The 20,571-nt window shown below is 39.7% G+C and overlaps 2 protein-coding genes across 26 annotated transcripts in view; one reads left to right on the forward strand and one right to left on the reverse strand.

Annotated features, from left to right (window-relative positions):
* The window catches only part of mapta (microtubule-associated protein tau a), a 36,874-nt gene extending 26,263 nt beyond the window's left edge, over positions 1–10,611 (forward strand). For 10 of the 19 annotated variants that reach the window (XM_085760701.1, XM_085760691.1, XM_085760692.1 and 7 more), the window contains 5 exons: positions 490–582; positions 3,335–3,416; positions 4,429–4,535; positions 4,912–5,047; positions 7,420–10,611. In XM_085760701.1, coding sequence (XP_085616827.1) covers positions 490–582; positions 3,335–3,416; positions 4,429–4,535; positions 4,912–5,047; positions 7,420–7,424 — 423 coding nt within the window. In that variant the 3' untranslated portion in view covers positions 7,425–10,611. The remainder of the gene's footprint in view (positions 1–489; positions 583–3,334; positions 3,417–4,428; positions 4,536–4,911; positions 5,048–7,419) is intronic. The other 9 variants (XM_085760695.1, XM_085760704.1, XM_085760687.1 and 6 more) reach the window with 3 other exon arrangements.
* A 3,529-nt stretch (positions 10,612–14,140) lies between these two features.
* LOC146967177 (KAT8 regulatory NSL complex subunit 1-like) overlaps positions 14,141–20,571 on the reverse strand; it is a 41,746-nt gene continuing 35,315 nt past the window's right edge. For 4 of the 7 annotated variants that reach the window (XM_085760576.1, XM_085760575.1, XM_085760580.1 and 1 more), the window contains 5 exons: positions 19,464–19,588; positions 19,278–19,335; positions 17,551–17,663; positions 16,475–16,727; positions 14,356–14,949 (listed from right to left, as the gene is read on the reverse strand). In XM_085760576.1, the coding sequence (XP_085616702.1) occupies positions 14,683–14,949; positions 16,475–16,727; positions 17,551–17,663; positions 19,278–19,335; positions 19,464–19,588 (816 nt within the window). In that variant the 3' untranslated portion in view covers positions 14,356–14,682. Of the gene's footprint in view, positions 14,950–16,474; positions 16,728–17,550; positions 17,664–19,277; positions 19,336–19,463; positions 19,589–20,571 lie in introns of all 7 variants that reach the window. The other 3 variants (XM_085760578.1, XM_085760579.1, XM_085760577.1) reach the window with 2 other exon arrangements.

Here is a 20,571-nt window from a genome sequence, read left to right on the forward strand (position 1 = left end):
ATAATAACTCAACATTGCTCCAGTTGTAGCTGTGTGTCACTGAATCCATGGTTCATACAGATAAAGACTTTCACCATTTCATATCACGTTGTTATTAAAGTAGCTTATAAACTGTAGAAATGTAATTACACTGATGTTTAATATTTGTATTTAGTGAAATCTGTTTGGAAACCTCTGAAACTCATGACCTGAATGTAGTGCAGTTTGAGTAAGTGCAGCTCCAACGTGAAGCCAGAGGTGGTGACGTGACGTGAGTAACTCAGGGATCTGCTCCTCTCAGCCGTCACGATGCTCACACCAACACCTGTTCAGAGTCAGACCAGTTCAGACCGGTTCCTCCTCGTCCTCTGTCCTCAGACCTGTTCCCCGGTTCAGATCTCACTCCCCTTCTTCAGCCTCCGACTTGTTTCCTCTCCAGCTCCTCACTCGCAGCTCTGACTGACGCTCCAGGATAACACGTCTCTTTTCCCCACATATCGACTTTTCCAGGTACAAATTCTTGATCAGAAGCTGGACTTAAGCAAAGTGCAGTCCCGGTGCGGCTCCAAAGATAATATAAAACACGTACCCGGTGGCGGCAACGTGAGTAGATATAAAAAAAATTAAAAAAACAGCAACAAGGGTGAAGCTGCAGCTGCTGCCTGAAACGCTTCCTCTTGCTTCTTCTGAATGCATCTTCACCGAGGAGCACGACACCTCCTGTGTGTTGGACCCGTTTCCTCCTGACTCCCAGACCTCTTAACACCTCCTCCTCCTTCTCCTCTTCCTCCTCTTCCTATTAACAGTCTTATCACACACTTATCGTCAGGCCTGAGCACTTCATACTGACGACTGTAGAGCTGCTGTACTACCAGATCACAACCTTTGACCTTAAAGGAGCCATGTGTGTACACATCGTTAATTATACACAGCTAACATTATTATAAACAGGGTTATAACAGGAATGTAATAAAGTATTACCTTCATTTTATATTTTAAAAAGCTGAATAATAGCTGAATAATTGGTTTATCAATAAAGATTTAAAGCTGGACTTTAGCATTGACATTTAGAAATACATTTACAAGTCCATAAATAGGTAACTCTATTATAGCTACACAGTATTAAGCATTAGTTTAGCATTATTAAATACTTAATAGATCATTAAAGCATCCATCCTACACTGATACTTATTGGTATGTGATTTATAACCACAGTTGTGTCTAAGAAGCTCATTATGTGTTCAATAGTATTTTTATTCTTTGTTAATGATAGATTCAACATTTATGAATCAAATGTATAAATTACAAACTGCTTATAAAGGATGTGTCATTGTTTACAAATGAGTATTTAATGATGCTACATTAATCCTTAATGGTGTGTTGTTATTGTAAAGTATTACTCACAAAAAATATAACTTAAAACTCTAAATACAAACCTGGATTAAATTTTGAATTTTATTTCATTTTTTCCCCTCTGCCTGTTAGCTATTAACAATTAGCTTAGTCGTTTAGCCTCTTCTTTAGCCTTTCCATGGTGCTTCAGGACTTTAGCACCAGGATAAACAGTCCCAGTTGACCTTGGGATGTAACAAGCTCTCTGATTGGTTGGAGAACTAACCAACGGGTCCTAAAGTTCAACATCAAACCAACACAATCTTCTCGTTTTACTTCTTTTCTTCTACTGACACTAGCATGCTAACCAGCTAGCCTCTAGTCACTTTTCCGATACCGAGTCACTGACCTCCCCGTATTGTATAGTAAACACAGCGAATCTCTTGACAAAACGAATAAACATATAGCTGCTAATGCTAATGTTAGGACTGTAGCATTGGACTTAGACCGGTTTATTATCATTTGTAGTACAGGGAAACGAAATAAACAAAGTGCAGTGCAAGTTAATACAGAAAGAAACTTGAATAAATAAATATTGAGCCATACAACCATAATAATAAATGCTAAAAACATTATAACACCATAAAAAAAGATAATAAATCAATTTAAGTAGCAGAAGTAGCATGTAGCTTCTTTAACCAGTGTTTTTTATCAGTGTCATGTGATGCTCATGGTCTAATGTGAAGCTCGATAACTCTGTTGAATCTGTGCCTGTCCATCTGACTGTGATCCGTGTTGGAGCGTCGTTAGCAACCCGACCCGACCCGACCAGAACCACCCTGAACCTCAACATGCATGAACTGTGTGTGTTGTGTGTGTGTGTGTTCGTGAGCTAAATCGAGGCGTCGACGCGTAAAGAGATGGAGCCTCTGCGCAGTAACAAAGAGTCTCTCTCTATCCGCCGACAAACGACGACTGTTGTTGTGGTCGTGGTGACCTCAGCCCAGAAGGGACAGACAGAGCGCTTTGTGTTAGCGGCGAGCGAGTGAGCGAGCGGCCATGACAGGAGAGCCTGAGATGAGGTCACTGCAGACATGAATAGAGATGCATGGAGACAGTCTGCAGCAAAAACACAGAAAATAACAACTTGATATTACAGATTTGTTTTAAATGTCAAAGGGATAGTTCACCATTTTGGCAAATTGGCCCAATGCCGTAATCCCTATAGTCATAGCAGTAGGTTCGTTACCTTTAATTGTCGGTGCAAGCTATTTTTAGAACGGCGGAGCAGAGCCGCGAGCTGCTCAGAGCTACGCTACGGAGGCTCATGCATGGGATTTCTTCCCTCATCAAACTCATCAAATACACAATCCAACAACTCCACAACGCTCTGGTGGACAAGTTGTGACCTGCACATTCACCACGCTATGAGATAATAACACAACGTTACCAGACAGAGTTGTTTTAGAGGGAAATTCATGCAAAACCGCTGATGTGTGTTGCCTTCAGGGACAGTTTTTCAGCAAACAGACTCTGAATTTCCCTCTAAAACAACTCTGTCTGGTTACGTTCTGTTATTATCTCATAGCGTGGTGAATGTGCAGGTCACAACTTGTCCACCAGAGCGTTTTGGAGTTTTTGTATTTGAGTTTGATGAGGGAGACCAAGAAATCCCATAATGAGCCTCCGTAGCGTAGCTCTGAGCAGCTCGCGGCTCTGCTCCGCCGTTCTAAAAATAGCTTGCACCGACGATTAAAGGTAACGAACCTACTGCTATATGACTATAGGGATTATGGCAATGGGCCAATTTTCCAAAATGTTGAACTATCCCTTTAAAGTTTTTTCCCTCCTCTCACAGTCAGAACCACCTCAGTGTCTAATCAGTGTTTTCCCTCTGTCGTGTTAATCAGACTAACAGGTTCAGCTCCTCTACACCTGCATGCAAACATCAGTGTGAACCTCAACCTCCGTTTTACTCCTCACACTCACACTGGGTTTGTTTTCTGCTTCTGCTTTTTCACAGGTTCAAATTGTGCACAAAAAGATCGACCTGAGCACCGTCCAGTCGAAGTGCGGATCGAAGGCTAACATCCGTCACAAACCAGGTGGAGTTTCTCATTTACAAAAAGGAAAAAAAGACGATAATTTAATGTCGTTTTATTAGTGAAACAAGTTCAAAACATCAAATTAATTCAATTTGATTCAATTCCAATTTGATTTTAAAATTCAAATTTTACACTTTTTCCTCCACTACATTTATTTTACAGCCACAGTTACTTTTCACTGTCAGATTTCATTGAATGAAGAAAGAAGAAATGTCTTAACATTTTAATGCAACCCAATGTCAGCATTTTTTTTCATAAAAATCTGACTATATACAGGAAAATAAATCTGGACTTAAATGTGGATTAAATGTAATTCACTTTTACAATGCAACACTACTAATAATACTTTTAAAATGCATCTTGACAAATTTTATATGATTTGTGACACGTTATTAGAGGATATGTCCTGCTCACTGTTGCAAAAAATATTTGTTTCAAAATTAAATATATTTTTTATAAGTAAACTTAAATCCATTGTAGGTGGACAAAATATTTAATATTTATACGGTAGATATTTTGTGGTTAAACCTTTTGATATTTTAAGGGCATTCAGTCTATTTGTTGAAAAAGGTTCAAATGTCTTTTCAAATGACAGAAAACCAACATTAATACAAAATGTACATTTTAACAAATCTGATGCTTTTAAAACAATTTTTTGACGATATTTCTGAATTTCTCTTCTTGACAACCCTTGTTTGTCACTGATCAACACATACATGGATGTACGTATATCTGAATACATATTTTATATTTCACCAAAATTTGATATATAAGATAGATATATATATAAAAAAAATACAAATTGTTTGATGACTCCATCTGACTATAAATCTCTGCACTAAACCGTAATAATTGTATAAATAGTTAAAACCAGCTCCGTCTCAGAAGCTACAACAGTAAAATATGAATTAATTCAGCCGATGACGTTTAAAGGAGACGATCTGAGTTCTTCTTCCACTTATTCCAGCTTCTCTGTTTCATTTCTGTGAATGTGTTTTGTTTTTTTCGTCAGGCGGCGGAAACGTGGAGATCAAAAACGAGAAGCTGGAGTTCAAAGTTCAGTCGAAGGTCGGTTCCCTGGGCAACATCGGCCACGTCCCCGGAGGAGGACAGAGACGGGTAAAAACATAAAACAACAACAACACAAACTCCACGTTTAACCACACACCACTTCCTGCAGGACACGGGGGCTTTTCAAAATAAAACACCGCAGCTGCTGATCAATCACACCCTCCGCTCATTCATTACTCATCCCTCGTTCTTTCATTCTGAGTTCATCATCTTTACTTTCCTTCCTCTTTTTACTTTGAGCTTCAGACGCCTCCGTCTTCTCCGCTCAGTTCAGTAAAAATCCTGTTTTCATCATGATTTTTTATTCATTTTATTTATTTTTAATTCTTATTCTTGAGTTGTTTTGATTTTCCGTTTGACACCATCGTGTTTGTGTTGCTCTCCCTGCTCATCGTTGTGTTGCCGGGGCTGCTCTGCTCTGCAGAGGGAGAAGGGGAAGGAAGGCGAAGGGAGCTCCGGCAGCCCCTCCATCTCCTCCCCCGCTGTCACCCCCCCTCTGTCACCCTCAGCACCCAACACCCCCATCCTGACCAACCCCCTCATAAAGATTGAGGACTCCTGTAAGTATCAACAACAACAACAACAACAGCAGCAGGACGGTTTTAGAAGTGGTTGTTTCTGTCCTTTATTCATGACTTTACTTAAAAATACAAACATATGTGATGCAAAGAGAGCAGATAATGTAAATAACAACAAAAACATCAAATAGATATAGAAACATACGAATGAAAAGATTATGATGTGGTGGACACTGATGATGTAACACATTGTAGAGAGAAAACAGTAAAAAACTAAAAAAAAAATAGATAATAGATGAATAGTAAATTGAAAAAAAAAAGTCGTATGATATCCCATTAATGTAATGAAAAGAGAAAAAAAAACATTGGGAAAAAAGAATAATATGATAGCCTGGAATTAAAAAAATAAATTTAAGTAAATGAAGAATAAATACATAAAAAGAATAATTTATATGATTTTTCCATCAATGTATAAAAAAAATTCAAATAAATATACAAATAGATTCAAATAAAAAATCTAAATGTTAATGTAATAAGAGTAAAATAAATATACAATCAGATAAAAAGAATGATTTATATAATACATATACACATGCATACATATATACTATATAATAAAAACATATTTAAGTAAATAAAACTGAACCTGATGATGATGAGCCATTAATATAATGATTGTAAAAGAAGTGAATAAAAGAATGTGTGACATCATTTCAATGTAATACAGAATAACGTAGATAAATATATAATATTATGTGAAAATCTATTATTATAAAATGTAAGAACTATAATAGTGTTGGTGTTTATTATAATATAATAATTCTCATCATGTAGTGATGATGTAACAGTCGTCCACCAGGTGTCACTGTGCTGCCTGTGTTTAAGCCCCGCCCCCTCCAGCCTTTTTTTTTTTCAAAGCTTTTTATTTAAAGTTGTAGTAACAACAATTTCAGTCTTTCCAGCTCACATTCGTTACAACAGTAACAATAAAGTTACAATTATGACAGTATAACAAAGGTTAAGTAAAAGAAAAAAAAGAAAAAAAAACAGTCAAGTTAACAATAAAGGAAAATAAATTTTAGTGACAGACCTCGTATCCCATGCAAATTATAATTATGGTTATTGTGACAAGATTATTCATTAAACATTTCTAAATGTATGTTCATTATTGTTATACATTTCTTGTTTGTAATTAAATTAAAAGACTTAAAATAATAATCAACTTCAATCAAAAACAACTTAAATGATGGTGAAGAATTCTGAAATTTACATTTATGAATATTAAACTTCCCCAATAAAATATAAAGGTTTACTATAGTACATAGTAGGGGTTGCACAGACTAGTCGACTAATCGACTAGTCGACTTTACTGCTCCACAATGACGTTTTCAGCTTGACGTCGACTAGTCGCTGATCATGTGACAGTAGCGGCTTGAAACAACAGCTGAGTGCGCTGAATGAAAAAAATACGAGCGCCGTCAAGCTGGATAGAACGATCTCGTACTAGACAGGAAGTCGGGCACAGAAAAGGCGAGAGAATCCGGTCAATTTTCAAAATAAAATAAATGATGATTAGTTTGCTTGTCCGTCTATAAATATTTATCAGTTGCGTCTGCGCACAAGACACATCCCTAGGCTCCATACAGCGCTAGAAACAGACCTGTGTGTGTGGAAAACTGAGTAGCCTACAGACGGGTCGATGTTTGACCGGCGTGGAGAGAGAGAGCAGGAGAAGCTGCTGCCTGTGAGGCGCTGCGCTTCCGTGGCCAGTGTGTCCGGGCTGCCGGCAGTTAAAAAAACAAAACAAAACTCATTCAATCGCTCATATCAACAGCTTTACGTCACGCACAACAACAACAACCAACAACAGCAACAACCAACCAGGAAAAAAAGCCGTGAGTGAAACTGTGACTGAGCAGGACTGTGATGGTGACGAGGCCTGTGTGTCGTTTTCCTCCCTAATTGTTTAACGGACAGCAGCTACAGGAGCTTTTCTTTTGCACTTGTATAGGAGTCTATGTTACAAAAAAACAAACAGATTTACAGCTTGTTGTTTATAAAGCTGCTGTTCTGTGGACTAACTTCTGTGCATGAGCGTCTGTCAGTGAATACAGATTGTTGCAGAGCATTTCCCTCCTCCTGTGGTTTTAGTTATGATGGGAAAAATATGAATGACGTCATCAGCGACTAGTCGACGTCGACTCGACTTTCATAACATTAGAGTCGACTTTAAAAAATCTGAAGTCGTGCAACCCCTAGTACATAGTTTCTTTTCTTTGAAATCAAAATAAGTGATAACGTTCTTCCCCTCAGTGTTGATTTTGTGTTTTGTTTTACATAATATATAATTCTCAAGTTCGCCCCCTCCAGCCTCGTCTGACCTCAGCTGTCTGTCTGTGATGATGTCGCTGCAGATTGAGAGCCACAAGCTGACCTTCCGCGAGACGGCCAAGGCCCGCACTGACCACGGCGCCGAGATCGTCTCGTTGGAAGACTCCCCCCAGCAGCTGAGCACCGTGTCGTCGTCCGGCAGCATCAACATGGCCGACTCTCCGCAGCTGTCCACGCTGGCCGACCAGGTGTCTGCCTCTCTGGCCCAACAAGGCTTGTGAACGCACCGTCGTCACCTTCCTCCTCCTCCTCCTCCTCCTCCTCCTCCTCCACAACAACACGACCGACCACGTAGAGGAGCTGTGACGCCTTCCTCGTTATTTTCACAGGACTTTTTTAGCTGCCCGTCACTGTTTCCTCCTTCACTAACTGTTCTTCAGCCGTTACTAGTAGAGTAATGAGAAAAAAAAAACAGATTAATTAACACGTTAGGCCAAAAAAACAACAAAAAAAAGTGTTTAATTTCTCTCTCTGTGGTCTTTGATCTCTTGATTTCACCTTTTGTAAGTTTCCCTGTAAGAGTTAAAGCGCCACCAACAGAGTCACGTTTTACTTTTTCTCTCCACACACGCTCACTCGTCCCCCGGTGAATCAGATTTTACGACTTCCTGTCACATGGACTGTTAATTCCCCCCGTTAGTTTTACTTTTTACACAAGAGATGCAGAAGAAGGGAAGGGAAACTTAAAAGCAGAAGGAGCAGTTAGTTACAGGGTACGAGGGGCAGCGAGAGGGGGCGCCAGAGGGCAAAAAAACATAAAAACTAAAACAAGAAAACAGTCAAAAGAGTAAAAAAGTAGCAACGTTTTTTCGTTATAAAAAGGCAGAAAAGATGCTTTCAGACCTCACTGCTGTTTTTTTGCTTCGTCTTAGTCCCGACGTCGTGTGCTGCACCTCGAGCTACCGCAGGTGACGGCGGGGAGGGGTGCTACCTGGATTTAACTTAAAAAAAAACCACAAAAACAAAAACAAAAAAAAATAGGAATAAAAACAGAACGGCTAGAGTAGAAACTTCGGTTTGTGTTGGGCACAGTTTTATAATCGTACTCTGTGGATATATGACATGTATTTGATATGAAGAAACATTTGTATCGTGCCTGCTACTGTCAGTGTTAATTTTTATTTCTCTCTCTCTCTCTCTTTTTTCTTTTCTTTTCGTTACTGCTCTATTGTAAATGCGCTAAACGCTTGACGTACGAGGAGGAAAATTAACCTTAAGGCATTTTAAAGTGTAACTTTCACGGCCAAAATTTGTCGAGAGACAGAAACGAGTTCATCAGTATTACAGTACTTAACGGTAGAACGGTAGGATAATAATAATATTATTGATAATAATAATAATAATCGCAGTTAATCAGAGTCTTAAAGCGAGGCTACGTAACTTCTGCTAAACTGAGGCCACTTTCTGAGATGATGCTGAACGCTACGACGGGACAGTAGCACGAGTGTTTTAGAGGAATCATCGAGAGAAAAAAGTCGAGCGAAGGTGAATTTTGCTGCACATTAACCCCAACTTTTTCTTCCGTCAAAAGTTACATAGTCGCGCTTTAAAAAGGACGGAGAAGTTTGTGTTTTAAAACGTTCTCAGCTGAGTGAATCTGAGCGCGGTGCAGAGCCGACGGGTGGATGATGATGGTGATGGCAGGTTGACTGGGCCAAGTTTGAGAAAGAGGACGGATTTATACTAAAGTGAGAAAACTGAGGAGCGTCGTCTGTTGCCGGGTAGAACAGGATTCATGAGGGTGTCGCTCTCAGCTGGTTGTTTTTAACCTTCAGAGATTAAACGCTTGAGTTACAGACAGAGAAAAGGAGGAAGACAAAAATACACACGGGCCAAAATGATGTGGACACAGAGATCTATGATGCTAAAACAACAATATAAGACTTAATATCCTCTTATAATGAAGTGAATTATTGCCCCGTTTGTCCTGTTAATGTTTTGTTTCTTTATGTTTTTAACATCAATTTGGAAAAAGGAGAAAAGATCAAACTGTTGTTGTTCAGTTTGTGTTCATTCATATTAAAACAACCGAGTATTTTTCTTATAAATTATCAATTTTAAGTGTTTTCCTGTTGATGATCTCACGCCCCCTAGTGGAAAATCTTGACCTTGAATCTATATGTCATTCTCTTAATTTTAATTAAAAGGCACAAAATGAAATCTAAACTCAACACAGGTCAATTAAATTGATTGATGTGTCCACATACTTTTGGCCTTATGTTGTATTTCACATGAGGGATTTTTTTTCTTTCATTCTTCAAACTTTTCAGTTCATGTGAACAAAAAACAACCTTTTTTCTTCCCTGTCGCTGTAAAAAAAAAACAAAAGAAGCTTTCTTTGTGTTTTCTATTTAAATGAAACAACCAGCTGCAGATTTGTTACCAGTTTCCTGTTTATTGTTTCCTCTATTTGTAAGACACGTGCTCAACGATCAATGATCAATATTCCTCAATACGACTCACGATGATGATCACGATGAGTTAAAAAACAACTTCTTGCATGCACCCCATGTAAGAGACAGCCGTCTGCTTGTTGCCTCCCCTTCACAAAGTGGTCTCTTTGTATATCCTCTTTATATATGATATGCTCTCTGGATTCTGAAGGATATACCGACTAAAAAAAAATACAAAAATACATGTGTGTATGTATTACTGTGTGTGTGTGGGTGTGTGTGTGAGTGTGTGTGTGTGTGGGTGGTGCTAACCTTCACTCACAGGTTGTCCCACACTTTTGCTCCCAAACTATGTGTGTTTACCATGTATTGCCAACATAGACATAAAAACAACAACATTTTATCTCTATGATTGCAAAGACGCTACTTTTAATTTGAAAGGACAGACAGGTAGGATGTAAAGGTGAGCTAGCAACATTATCTGCATGCTACAGTTAAATTATTATTATTATTTTTGTCTCCAGTAGTCGACCACATTAATGTGGGTGTGCAGGACAGGACAGGACAGGACAGGACAGGACGTGGGTGGCCGGTGGTGGTGGGTGTGTAGCTGCTGGAGCTGCAGTTAAAAGGAAAAGAAAGAAACTCATCACTCTGTTTTCTTTTCTTTTGTCTTTCTTTCTCTTTCTTTCGGTTTCATTCAGACGCTGTACAGTTGTGGAAATGTGATTGTTCTCGTTATTGTGCATTTTATCAATAACTGGTTTATGATGATTCTTGTTGCTGTATATGTGTATTTGAAAATAAATGCTATGAAGTCACCGTCGTTGTCACTTTTATTACACAAACACACAAATACTCACATTCACATCAGGGGGGGAGGAACCGGGGATCGAACCCGCGTACTTCCGATTGGAGGGCCGGGCCAGGCCACTCTCATCTCCTCTGGGTCCAAAACAGCTGTTATTTACCATAAAACCTGTATTTTTGAGTTAAAATTACACACTTTCAGTCTTAATATGGATTATTTCACGCAGGATAGTGTAATAAATGTATCTAACCTAACGTTACCCTAATGTGTAATGTATAAGTCCGCAGACTATCCGCCTTGTGCGTAGGAATACGGTGGTTCAACGGTTGAAAAATGTAGTTCCAACAGAGTCGGAGATGATCGACGATGGAAATGTTTCTGTTTTTTTGTTTATTCAGTGGTACTCAATAATATAGTCTACTTGCCAGCCCATAGGGCCCCACTGTGAACCCGGAAATGTTGAGTACCCCAAAGTTTTATGTTAGAAATAGATAGTATGGGTCCCCAGTATTCAGAAACTGCCGGATGCTAACTTATATATATTGGGCAATTAGCACAATTGACATAATTAGCATAAATTAGCATAATTGCCTATATGGGCAATATTTCAACAAAATTGACTTGGCTGATCTGGGCAATATTGGAGTGGTTTTAGGGGTTATTGAGGATGCTGAATCCATTTCTGACATTTGGACCAGATTTTAACCGCCAGTGGGCCGATTTTGATGGATTTCAATCTGGTCACTTCCGGTTTAGACAGCCATTTTGAATTTTGAAAATGTCAGAAATGGATTCAGCATCCTCAATAACCCCTAAAACCACTCCAATATTGCCCAGATCAGCCAAGTCAATTTTGTTGAAATATTGCCCATATAGGCAATTATGCTAATTTATGCTAATTATGTCAGTTGTGCTAATTGCCCAATATATATAAGTTAGCATCCGGCAGTTTCTGAATACTGGGGACCCATACTATCTATTTCTAACATAAAACTTTGGGGTACTCAACATTTCCGGGTACTCATTGTTGGCAAGTAGACTAATATTATGACTGTATCTGCGTAGAGGCGTAGACTCATTAAATGTAATCAATTACCAACTGTTGAACTGCGCACAGCTTATCTACGGCGTAATTACTGTATCACTCCGCAGGTCAGCCTATTTTAGCAGGAATAACGGTAGGCTACTTCAACGGTAAGAAAATGTAGTTCCAACAGAAAGAGACTTCTGACAGTAAGATAAATCGATTTAAGTATTCAAGTACAGTTATTTAAGCAGTTTAACATCTATGGGATTTTAAATGACTAAATACAGTTGTTTTTTGTTTCATTTTTTAACCGAGATGAGAAGTAGATTTATGAGCCGTTGAACCGTAAGCATTACCTCTCATCAGTGAGTGAAACATATTACTCCGCCAATCAGCCGTTAAATGTGAAGGTGGGCAGAAGCTTGTGCATAGGAATATGGTAGCGATTGGAAAATGTAGTTCCAGTACAAAGAGCTGTTTGACAGTAACATAAATCAATTTAGGTATTCAATTATAGTTGTTTATGCAGCTTAAAATATCTATGGGGATTTTAAATGTCTAAATTCAGTTTTGTTTTTTGTTTCTTTACCGAGATGAGAAGTAAATTTATGAGCCGTTGCATTACTTCTCATCTGTGAAATATATTACTCCGCCACAGGTGCACTTGTGCGTAGGAATCATAGGAATACGGCAGTTCAGTGGTTAGAAAATGTAGTTCCATCAGAAGGAGCCGTTTGGCAGCGAGATACAGTGGTTAAAGTATTTAACTTAAATCATTTACTAAATTTAATTTTCATGAGTATTTGTAAGTGGCTAAAATACGTCTCGTGTTTGCCAAACCCAACAGTAGACTTAACTACATGACAGACTACGCGCCTCTGTGCAAACTAGGGCTTTATTGTGTAATGTATCACTCCGCAGATGAGCCCTTAGGTGCCAAGGTGAGTTTATGCGGAGGAATACGGTAGTTCAATGGTTGAAATATCTAGTCCCAGAGGAAATGTCTCTATATAAGATAAAAGAGATGAACATGTTCAAAACTGTACAAACTATAGTGATTTTTTCTGTCCTGTGTATTTGAAGTAGCTAAATTAACTAATTTTCTTTATAAATTATTGTTTTTGTGACACATTTTACAGATTCAGACACATTGCGACACTGAAAGACTTGAGGCCCAGAACAACTGCACCAAGTTAAACATAAATGTTTTAATGGTACTATTTACAAAAAAGAAAAAACAATTCTGCTTTTTGATTAGGTTAACTGCTGCAACAATCGAACAGGTACATCGACATCTTGCTCAACTACAAAAGAAAAAACAGTGATTGAATGGCTGTGGCATAAAAAGGTGTAAAATGAAAAAAAAAAACAACCATAGATTTTTTTTGCATAGCAATTAGGGTGAGGGGACAGAGGGGGAGGGAAGAGTGTGGTTATATGGACACTGCAGGGGGTTGGTGGAAATAAAACAAAAACAAAAAAATGAATCCAATCTTGCAACACAGTAGTCTGGATCTGATTAATCTGAAAGTGAAACTATGAAACAGCAGAAAATATTCCCTTAAATTGAAGGACCTGAGCTCTGGGTGGCTTCTAGCTGAGAGCTGCTACATCGGAAATGTTTGCAGGGGGAAAAGCTGAACCAGAAATTAAAAAAATAAAATAAAAACAGGCAGGGCAGGTAGGTAGGTGGGGGGGGGGGGGAGAAAGAAGGGCTAAATAAGTGTGTTAAGTTTTTATTTTTGCCACATTTTGACTTTTGTAATACAGCAATGACCGTAGGAGGAGGAAGAGGAGGGAGTGAACTCAGCAGATGGTACAAATCATCCCCTGTGATTTATTCATTTATTTATTTATTCCTTTTTCTCTCTTTTTATTATTATTTTTTTGTAAGTAAGTGGAAATCTCACTGTGTGCTGTTGTGGTAAGACTAAACATCGGCATGTTGTTCAGCATGCAGCAGCGCTTTCTGTAGGGCAAGTGCTCAAAAAAAAAAGACAACCTCAGTCCTTGAACGTACACATCGTCATCGTCGTCGTTGTTGTCGTCGTCGCCACCCTCTTTTAAAACAACAAAAAATGAACAACAGAACGGGAGAGCTGAGGAAGAGGAAGAAGGGGCGAGATGGGAGCTGGACACTCTCCACAGAGACTTTAAAGGTAAAAAGGAATGATTTTTTTTCGTAGTTTTTTCTTAACTATTCAAAAAACACAGAGAATGTGTCGTTACGCTGGAACAGACAGAACAAATTACAAATAAAACATGTCAGGAATGAAAAAAAAAACAGACAAAAGCAAAAAAAAAAAAAAAGAAAAACCCAACAAAACTAGACTTGGCAGTTTGGAGAAGTGCTCTGGTGATTTCAGGCGACCTCTAGAAGGAGGATGAGGGCAAAAAAGGGGGCGGGGCCATGGGGCCAAAAGGGGGCGGGGCCACATCTCAAATGTACCTGTTTATTTGGATGAGGAATGAGGGGGGTATAACTGGGGGGGCAGGAGGAGGAGGAGGGGAAGAGAGGGGGGGTATTTTTTCTTGTTTTGTTATTTGTCACTCCACTAAAAATGTACATGGGAATTACAAGCAAACTAGTCAATAGAAAACACCCTTTGGCCATATTTTGAGGAGTCCGCTACATAGTGCGCTACGAGTGTACACGCGACATATGAAACACCACTAAGCCCCCATGTACATTGTTTAGCCTACTACAGAAATCATTTTTTGAAACGCGTTGTTTTATAACTTTTTTTTGTTTGTTTTTTTTATAATAATTTTTTTATTTGTTTTTTTTTTTTTTACATTTATCCTTTTTTTTTCCTGTGACAAAAACAAAGTGTAGGGAAAGGCTTCTATCTCCATAATGTTCACTAAAAACTGTGAAAAGTATTAGACTGATGTTTGAATATCAAACAACAGGAACCCATTTAATATCTTATTCTGCGTTGAGGTTCTGCTTGTTAATGCCAGAGAGGAGCGGGGGGTCGTTCGGGGGTAAATGGAGGCGTGAGGAGGAGGTGGGGGGGTCGGGGGGCCGGGCGACCTCAGCCTTGTCAGTCATTCATCGGTGGGTGGAGGCCTTGTTGTGTTTGGAGCCGCCAGAGCCGCTAACGCCACCAACGCCGCCGCCAACAACGTCGTCGTCCCCGCCGCCGCCGCCGCCACACGGCAGGTCCATGTCGTCTGAATCCAGACGTCCGTAGGCTGTTGCTCGGCAACCTGAGATGCTGCGCATTCTGGGCCTGATGTGGTGGTCGCTCTCCGCCTCGGGCTCCGGGGCCGGGTCCTCTGGTAACGGGAAGCCGCGACGCTCCCACGGCGCCACCGTCTGGAAACATCAGACGGAGAGACGGTGTCAGTGTTAGAAACTGTTTTTATGTTGTTCCTCTTAAATGACGAGACATGATCAAACATCAAATTAAACATTTCAGATGAGACGATTCACTGTTTGCACATCTCAGTAACTTATAAATAAACTTTTACATGATATTCTGTCAGTAATTCAGTTCAAAAAGTGAAACTAATACATTATATTGATCCAAAACACACTGAATGAAACATTTCATGTCTTTATTTATTTGAGATTTTTCAAACGTGACCTGATCCAGTGACCCACATTTGGAAAGAGGAGAAAATAAGCTTTAAAATGATCCCGTAGTCGAAGTCTTACACTGGATGGTTTTCAAGATATGGCCGTTTGAATTATGGTCTTCCACTCTTTTTTTCCCCGATTGAAAACCTGAAACAACTGCGTTAAAATAATATAGAACGTCTTTGGTTTAAAGGCCAGCGGACTCTGGCGTCTGCTCCTGTACCACGTGATTACACGCACCCTGTACGGCCCCTTGTTGTCGTAGAGGCACCGTTCCCTCGCAAAGCAGAGAATCTCACGATTCAGATGCTGTTAACAGCTCGTCTCTATCATAAACGACTCAAAAAGTTATTTCGAGATTTTAAATATGGAAATGTTGGCCTTCTAAACACTATCTCTAAGTCCATTTATATGCAGACCATAATTTGGTTGAGGCTTTTTGACTTCAACCACTGTAAATGGACTTCTCCATGATATTTTAATTCATTGAGCTGCAGCTGTGTTTTGTACATGAAGGTTGGTACGGTGGCCCTGAGGGCTCAAAAAAACAAAAACACATGAAGATGAAAAGACACGAGCGACGGATTCAGGAAACAACTTCATCAATTTGACAAACTGAGCTCAAACACTCAACAGGAGCGTTTCCAGAACTCGACCTCCAGCTTCAATAAAACTTTATTTCTTATTTTTATTGATGTTTAATAAACATGGAAAATATGAAAAGCTGATTTATCATCATCGGCAAAAAAACAAACTCAAAAACGTGTTTGTCAGCTCAGGCTCTGAACGGCTCAGTCCGTGTTTGATGTGGGTGTGAGGTAAGAGGACGGTTAACAGACCGGTGTCACACAGAGTAATAATATCACACGTTTCCATGGTGATTTCAGAGCAGAGCGGCCGAGGCTCATTCACAGAAAGCTTCCGCTACAAACAAGCTTGAAATATAGACTTATTTAATTTTCTTCGGAACAATTTCGCATTTCGGGGCTTCAATACAAGACGGACATTACCTACGAGCAGCATGGAGGTATTTGGATGTTTTTTGGTGTGTCTTTTTGTTACGAAGACAGTTGGTATCCAATTTGCAACCGTTATATTGACATGCACTGCTACGCCGAGACCCCCTGTAACTCAGAGAAGCCACGGAGGACTCTGAAACTCCTCCCAGCCCTTAGTCCACATGAGGGGGAGTAGATAATGAGTATGAAATTTCAATTTTGAGTGAACTATCCCTTTAATCTGGTGATGTCTGGTGACGTACCCGCTCTTCGAAGCTGAAGTCCGGCGTGGAGCAGCGCGTGTCCTCGCTGGACAGCAGCCGGTGCGAGTCCCGGGAGCAGGGCGTGTGGGGGTTGGAGGCGGTGTCGGGGCTCGCCGGGCTCATGGGCGACGGCACGTGGCTGTAGTCGTGCAGCGCGGGGCAGTGGCCGGGGTCGGGGGAGGCCGGCTGCGGCGTGGGGGGGTTGGTCCCACACAGCAGCGGCGTGGTGCGCCCGTCTACCGACTTGTACGACCTGAAGAAGGGGACGAGGAGGACACGATCAGACAAAACACTCAACCGTCATCACACACACACACACACACGAATGCCTCCGTTCAATGCCTCCACGTGCTGGATAGTGTGCATCATGGTGCTCTGAGGTTTATTACAAACTGTGGAGCTCTAACTCATCACTGTGTGTGTGTGTGTGTGTGTGTATGGTAAAGTAAATTGGCCATCTTTATATTTGAGCAGGCTCGGCCATTGGTATGTGCTGATTTACAATTGGCCATTCTTGAGATGATTCCATCTTATTTATCATCCCTTCTACTCTTGACTAACAGGGCCTACAGCCTCCGCTCTCAGGACTTCTGTCATTTTACTGCTCCTAAGGTGAGAACAGAAATGGGGAAGAAAGCTTTTAGATTCTCTGCTCCGAGTACATGGAACAGTTTGCAGTCAGAGCTCAAACTCCAAAGTCTGGTCTCTCTGAATGTATTCAAGTCCATGATAAATTCCATCACATCCAGGCTTCAGGAGTGCAAATGTTTCACTTGAGTGCAAATGATTGACTAATCTTGTAATTTACAAGATTAGTCAATTAGTCAAGAGACTTTTAACTAATTTTGAAAATTCAATTGTTTTTTTGTTTGTTTGTTATGTGTCTTTGATTAATGCGACTGTGTTGAAACTATTTGCTGTCATTCTTGGCCAGGTCTCCCTTGCAAAAGAGATCTTGGCTCTCAATGGGACAAACCTGGATAAATAAAGGTTATAATAATAACACACACAAACACACACACGCTTTCTGGTATCTGTTGGTGTTAACATATGTGTTGGTTGTCATAGCGACCGACCTGCTGCCCCTCCTCTTCGCCGGAGCCAAGGCCATCCAGGTCCAACGGGAGCGCTCCTGATCCTCGTACGGCTGATGGAGCAGCACGAAGGCGGCGTCCGTCAGATCCTCCACCTGCAGAACACCGACAGGAAACTTTCATCACAACATGAATATTATAATACAGGGATGCAAACGGGTCAGGACCAAAGAAGAGAGGAATTCCCCCGGGGGAAAATAACAAATAAGTACATTACAATATCACGGAAAAGTCTATTTCCAGCAGTTCAACCCCAACCAAGTATTGAGTGCATATAGATGGACATAGTTTTCAGAAGGCCAACATTTCTATATTAAAAATGCTTTTAAAAAAAAAAAAATTTCCTTTGCAATATTTCCATTTTGGAGATACTGATTTTTAGGTCTTTACTGAATGTTAGTCATAATTATTACTATTAAAATAAACTGAATAAATAAAGACATGGGATGTTTGTTTCATTCAGCGTGTAATGGACATATATATAATGTGTTAGTTTCACTTTTTGAATTGAACGCATTCTATTTTTCTATTTATTTCCACTGAGACGCTGAGACCCCCCCCCCCTCCCAAAAACAAAAACTCTTCGGGTCTGAACGATTCACACAAGTCACCTAATTGGTTGCTTTTCGGCGCGCTGTTTGCATCCCAGTATAATAATAATAATGATGATGATGATGAACATAATTTGTTGTAAGAACTTCTCTGGCTCTGATGGTGACACGTTTTATTAACATTTTATCTCCTTTCTCCTTAATCTTATTAATTTAATAAAGTAGCACTCGGTGGGTTACATGGAGAGGGTTAAACGGTTTGGTTTCAATCAATCTGTTTGAAGATTTCAGCTTATTGATGACAGGGTCATTTGGAGTCGGGAGTGCGTATGCAACATGTTGCCGGCCCGTTTCAAGGTTTACATGACAGAGAGAACGCTGCAGAAAAGGTTTTAACGACCTCCTTAATTGAGACGGTTTGAGGTGTTTATAGTAAGTATTTTTAATCGGTTTGGTTTTGTGTCCCAAACTGATTTGAAACCGTTTAAAACTGTCCATGTAAACGCACCTAGTAGGATCTAGATGAGCAGCAATAACGGTCTTATGATTACCATAATTATTACGTTTCACAACACTAGCAATGCGTAAAATCAAATATATGGTCAAAATATAATTACATTACTTGTTATATACACAAAATATTTTAAGTATCGGTTAATATATGGTGAATTATTTATCTCCCAGGGGAAACGTTTGAATATTCAAGTCATTAATTGTCATTTATACCAAATGCAATTGTTGTGTAACTGCCTGTATGGTTCCATAATAACACAATCCTTTTTTGGAAAATGATTATTCAGGAATCTTTATGATTAATTAACTGTGGCGTTTAATCCCATGGTTAAATCATGTGACGGTCCATCTAGTCTCTGCTGTAGGGATGACTCTTTAATACGACTAATTAATTAAAAAATGTGCTTAAAAATATTTTCAGACCTTTGCAGATTAAAATTTGACATTTATTTAAAACTTAATCTCTGTGGATTTTAAATTGTTGGTCAAAGACAAATGATCTGAATGAGTCGTCTCCTTCCTGCAGCTCTGCCTCCGGCCACCAGGTGTCACCGTCACCGTTCACTCGGCGCCACAGGTTTAACGCCACATCTCAACATCTGTCACACTTCATTTAAATCTGAAGAGAAGTGAAGTGACTCTCACCTCCCGCTCGTCCTCCTCGTCAGTGATTGGCTGAGAGAAGACGTCCACGCTTCGCCAGCTGCAGATAAACAAACAGACAGAGAAGGAAGTGTCAGATGATGATGATGATGATGTGAGCGGCGAGCAGCGTGCACGAGACAGAAGTAGAAGAAGCTGTGTGCTCTGCTCTGCTCCAGTCTACTCTACCTGGGCGTGAGGATCTCCTTGTACTGCAGCTTCTCCACCCGGGTGGTGGCCGCCACCGACATGGGGATCACGATGTTGTTGATGTCGAAGGAGCTCTCGCCTCGCCGCCGCTTGATCGGCTGCTGCTGGGAGACAGAGGGACGCACGTCAACATCTGGATGACATTATCACCTAAAACAACCTGAGAGCAACACACCTGCAGAGACGAGTCTAACGGAGCTGGTTTCACCTAATAATGTTATTTATCTGTCAAAGTTTCACTCAGTTCAGAGATTTTATCTTTAACCTTTAACCTTTTTTTCTGTCAATATTTACCAATAAATGAAGATAATCTCTTGTATTATTGATCTGATCGATTTCATGCTGTATGTCCTGTACTGACAAATATACAGCTCTGGAAAAAAATAAAGAGACCAGTACTCCAAAATGTTCTTAATAAATCAGCTTCTCTACATGTGGCAGCCATAGATTCCAGTGTCTATTGAACTCCAACACAAGCACACCTCACTCTACTTAAATTATATTTAATGAGGAAGAAAGATTATAAGTAGTGTTGTGTTGTTTTAAAATGAATATGAACTTGTTCTCTTTGCATTATACAAGGTCTGAAAACACCAGCACTTTTTTGTTATTTTGACCTGTTGCCATTTTCTGCAAACAAATCCTCTAAATGACTAAATTTTTATTTCAAATTTGGGAGAAACTTTGAGTAAAATGAACACTCTTGTTTCATTCTATAACCTACTGACAAACACATAGCTATGCATAGTAAAACCAGAGGAACTGATAATTTTGAAGTGGTCTCTTAATTTTTTCCAGAGCTGTATCTGTGATGTCATATTACTGTTTGTCTGAAACTCTACATGTGATTATCTGGTTTATATATTAACTCTCATGTATTTGTTGTATATTTCGTTATAATATCTTTTGTTTTTTTTCTTTCGTTTTGTTTTGTAATTCTCTATTTCTCTCCTCTAAAACGACACGCTATAGCTATTCTTGAATGTATGTATTTAAATGTTTAGTGTCTTATAAGCCCATGTGGGCTGGGCACAAAAGAAAATGTGCATGACACTTAAATAAAAATAATCAATCAATCAATATATCT

Source organism: Trachurus japonicus, chromosome 19 (genome assembly GCF_045865225.1).
Source record: "Trachurus japonicus isolate A0001 chromosome 19, Traja_1.0".
NCBI lineage: Eukaryota > Metazoa > Chordata > Actinopteri > Carangiformes > Carangidae > Trachurus > Trachurus japonicus.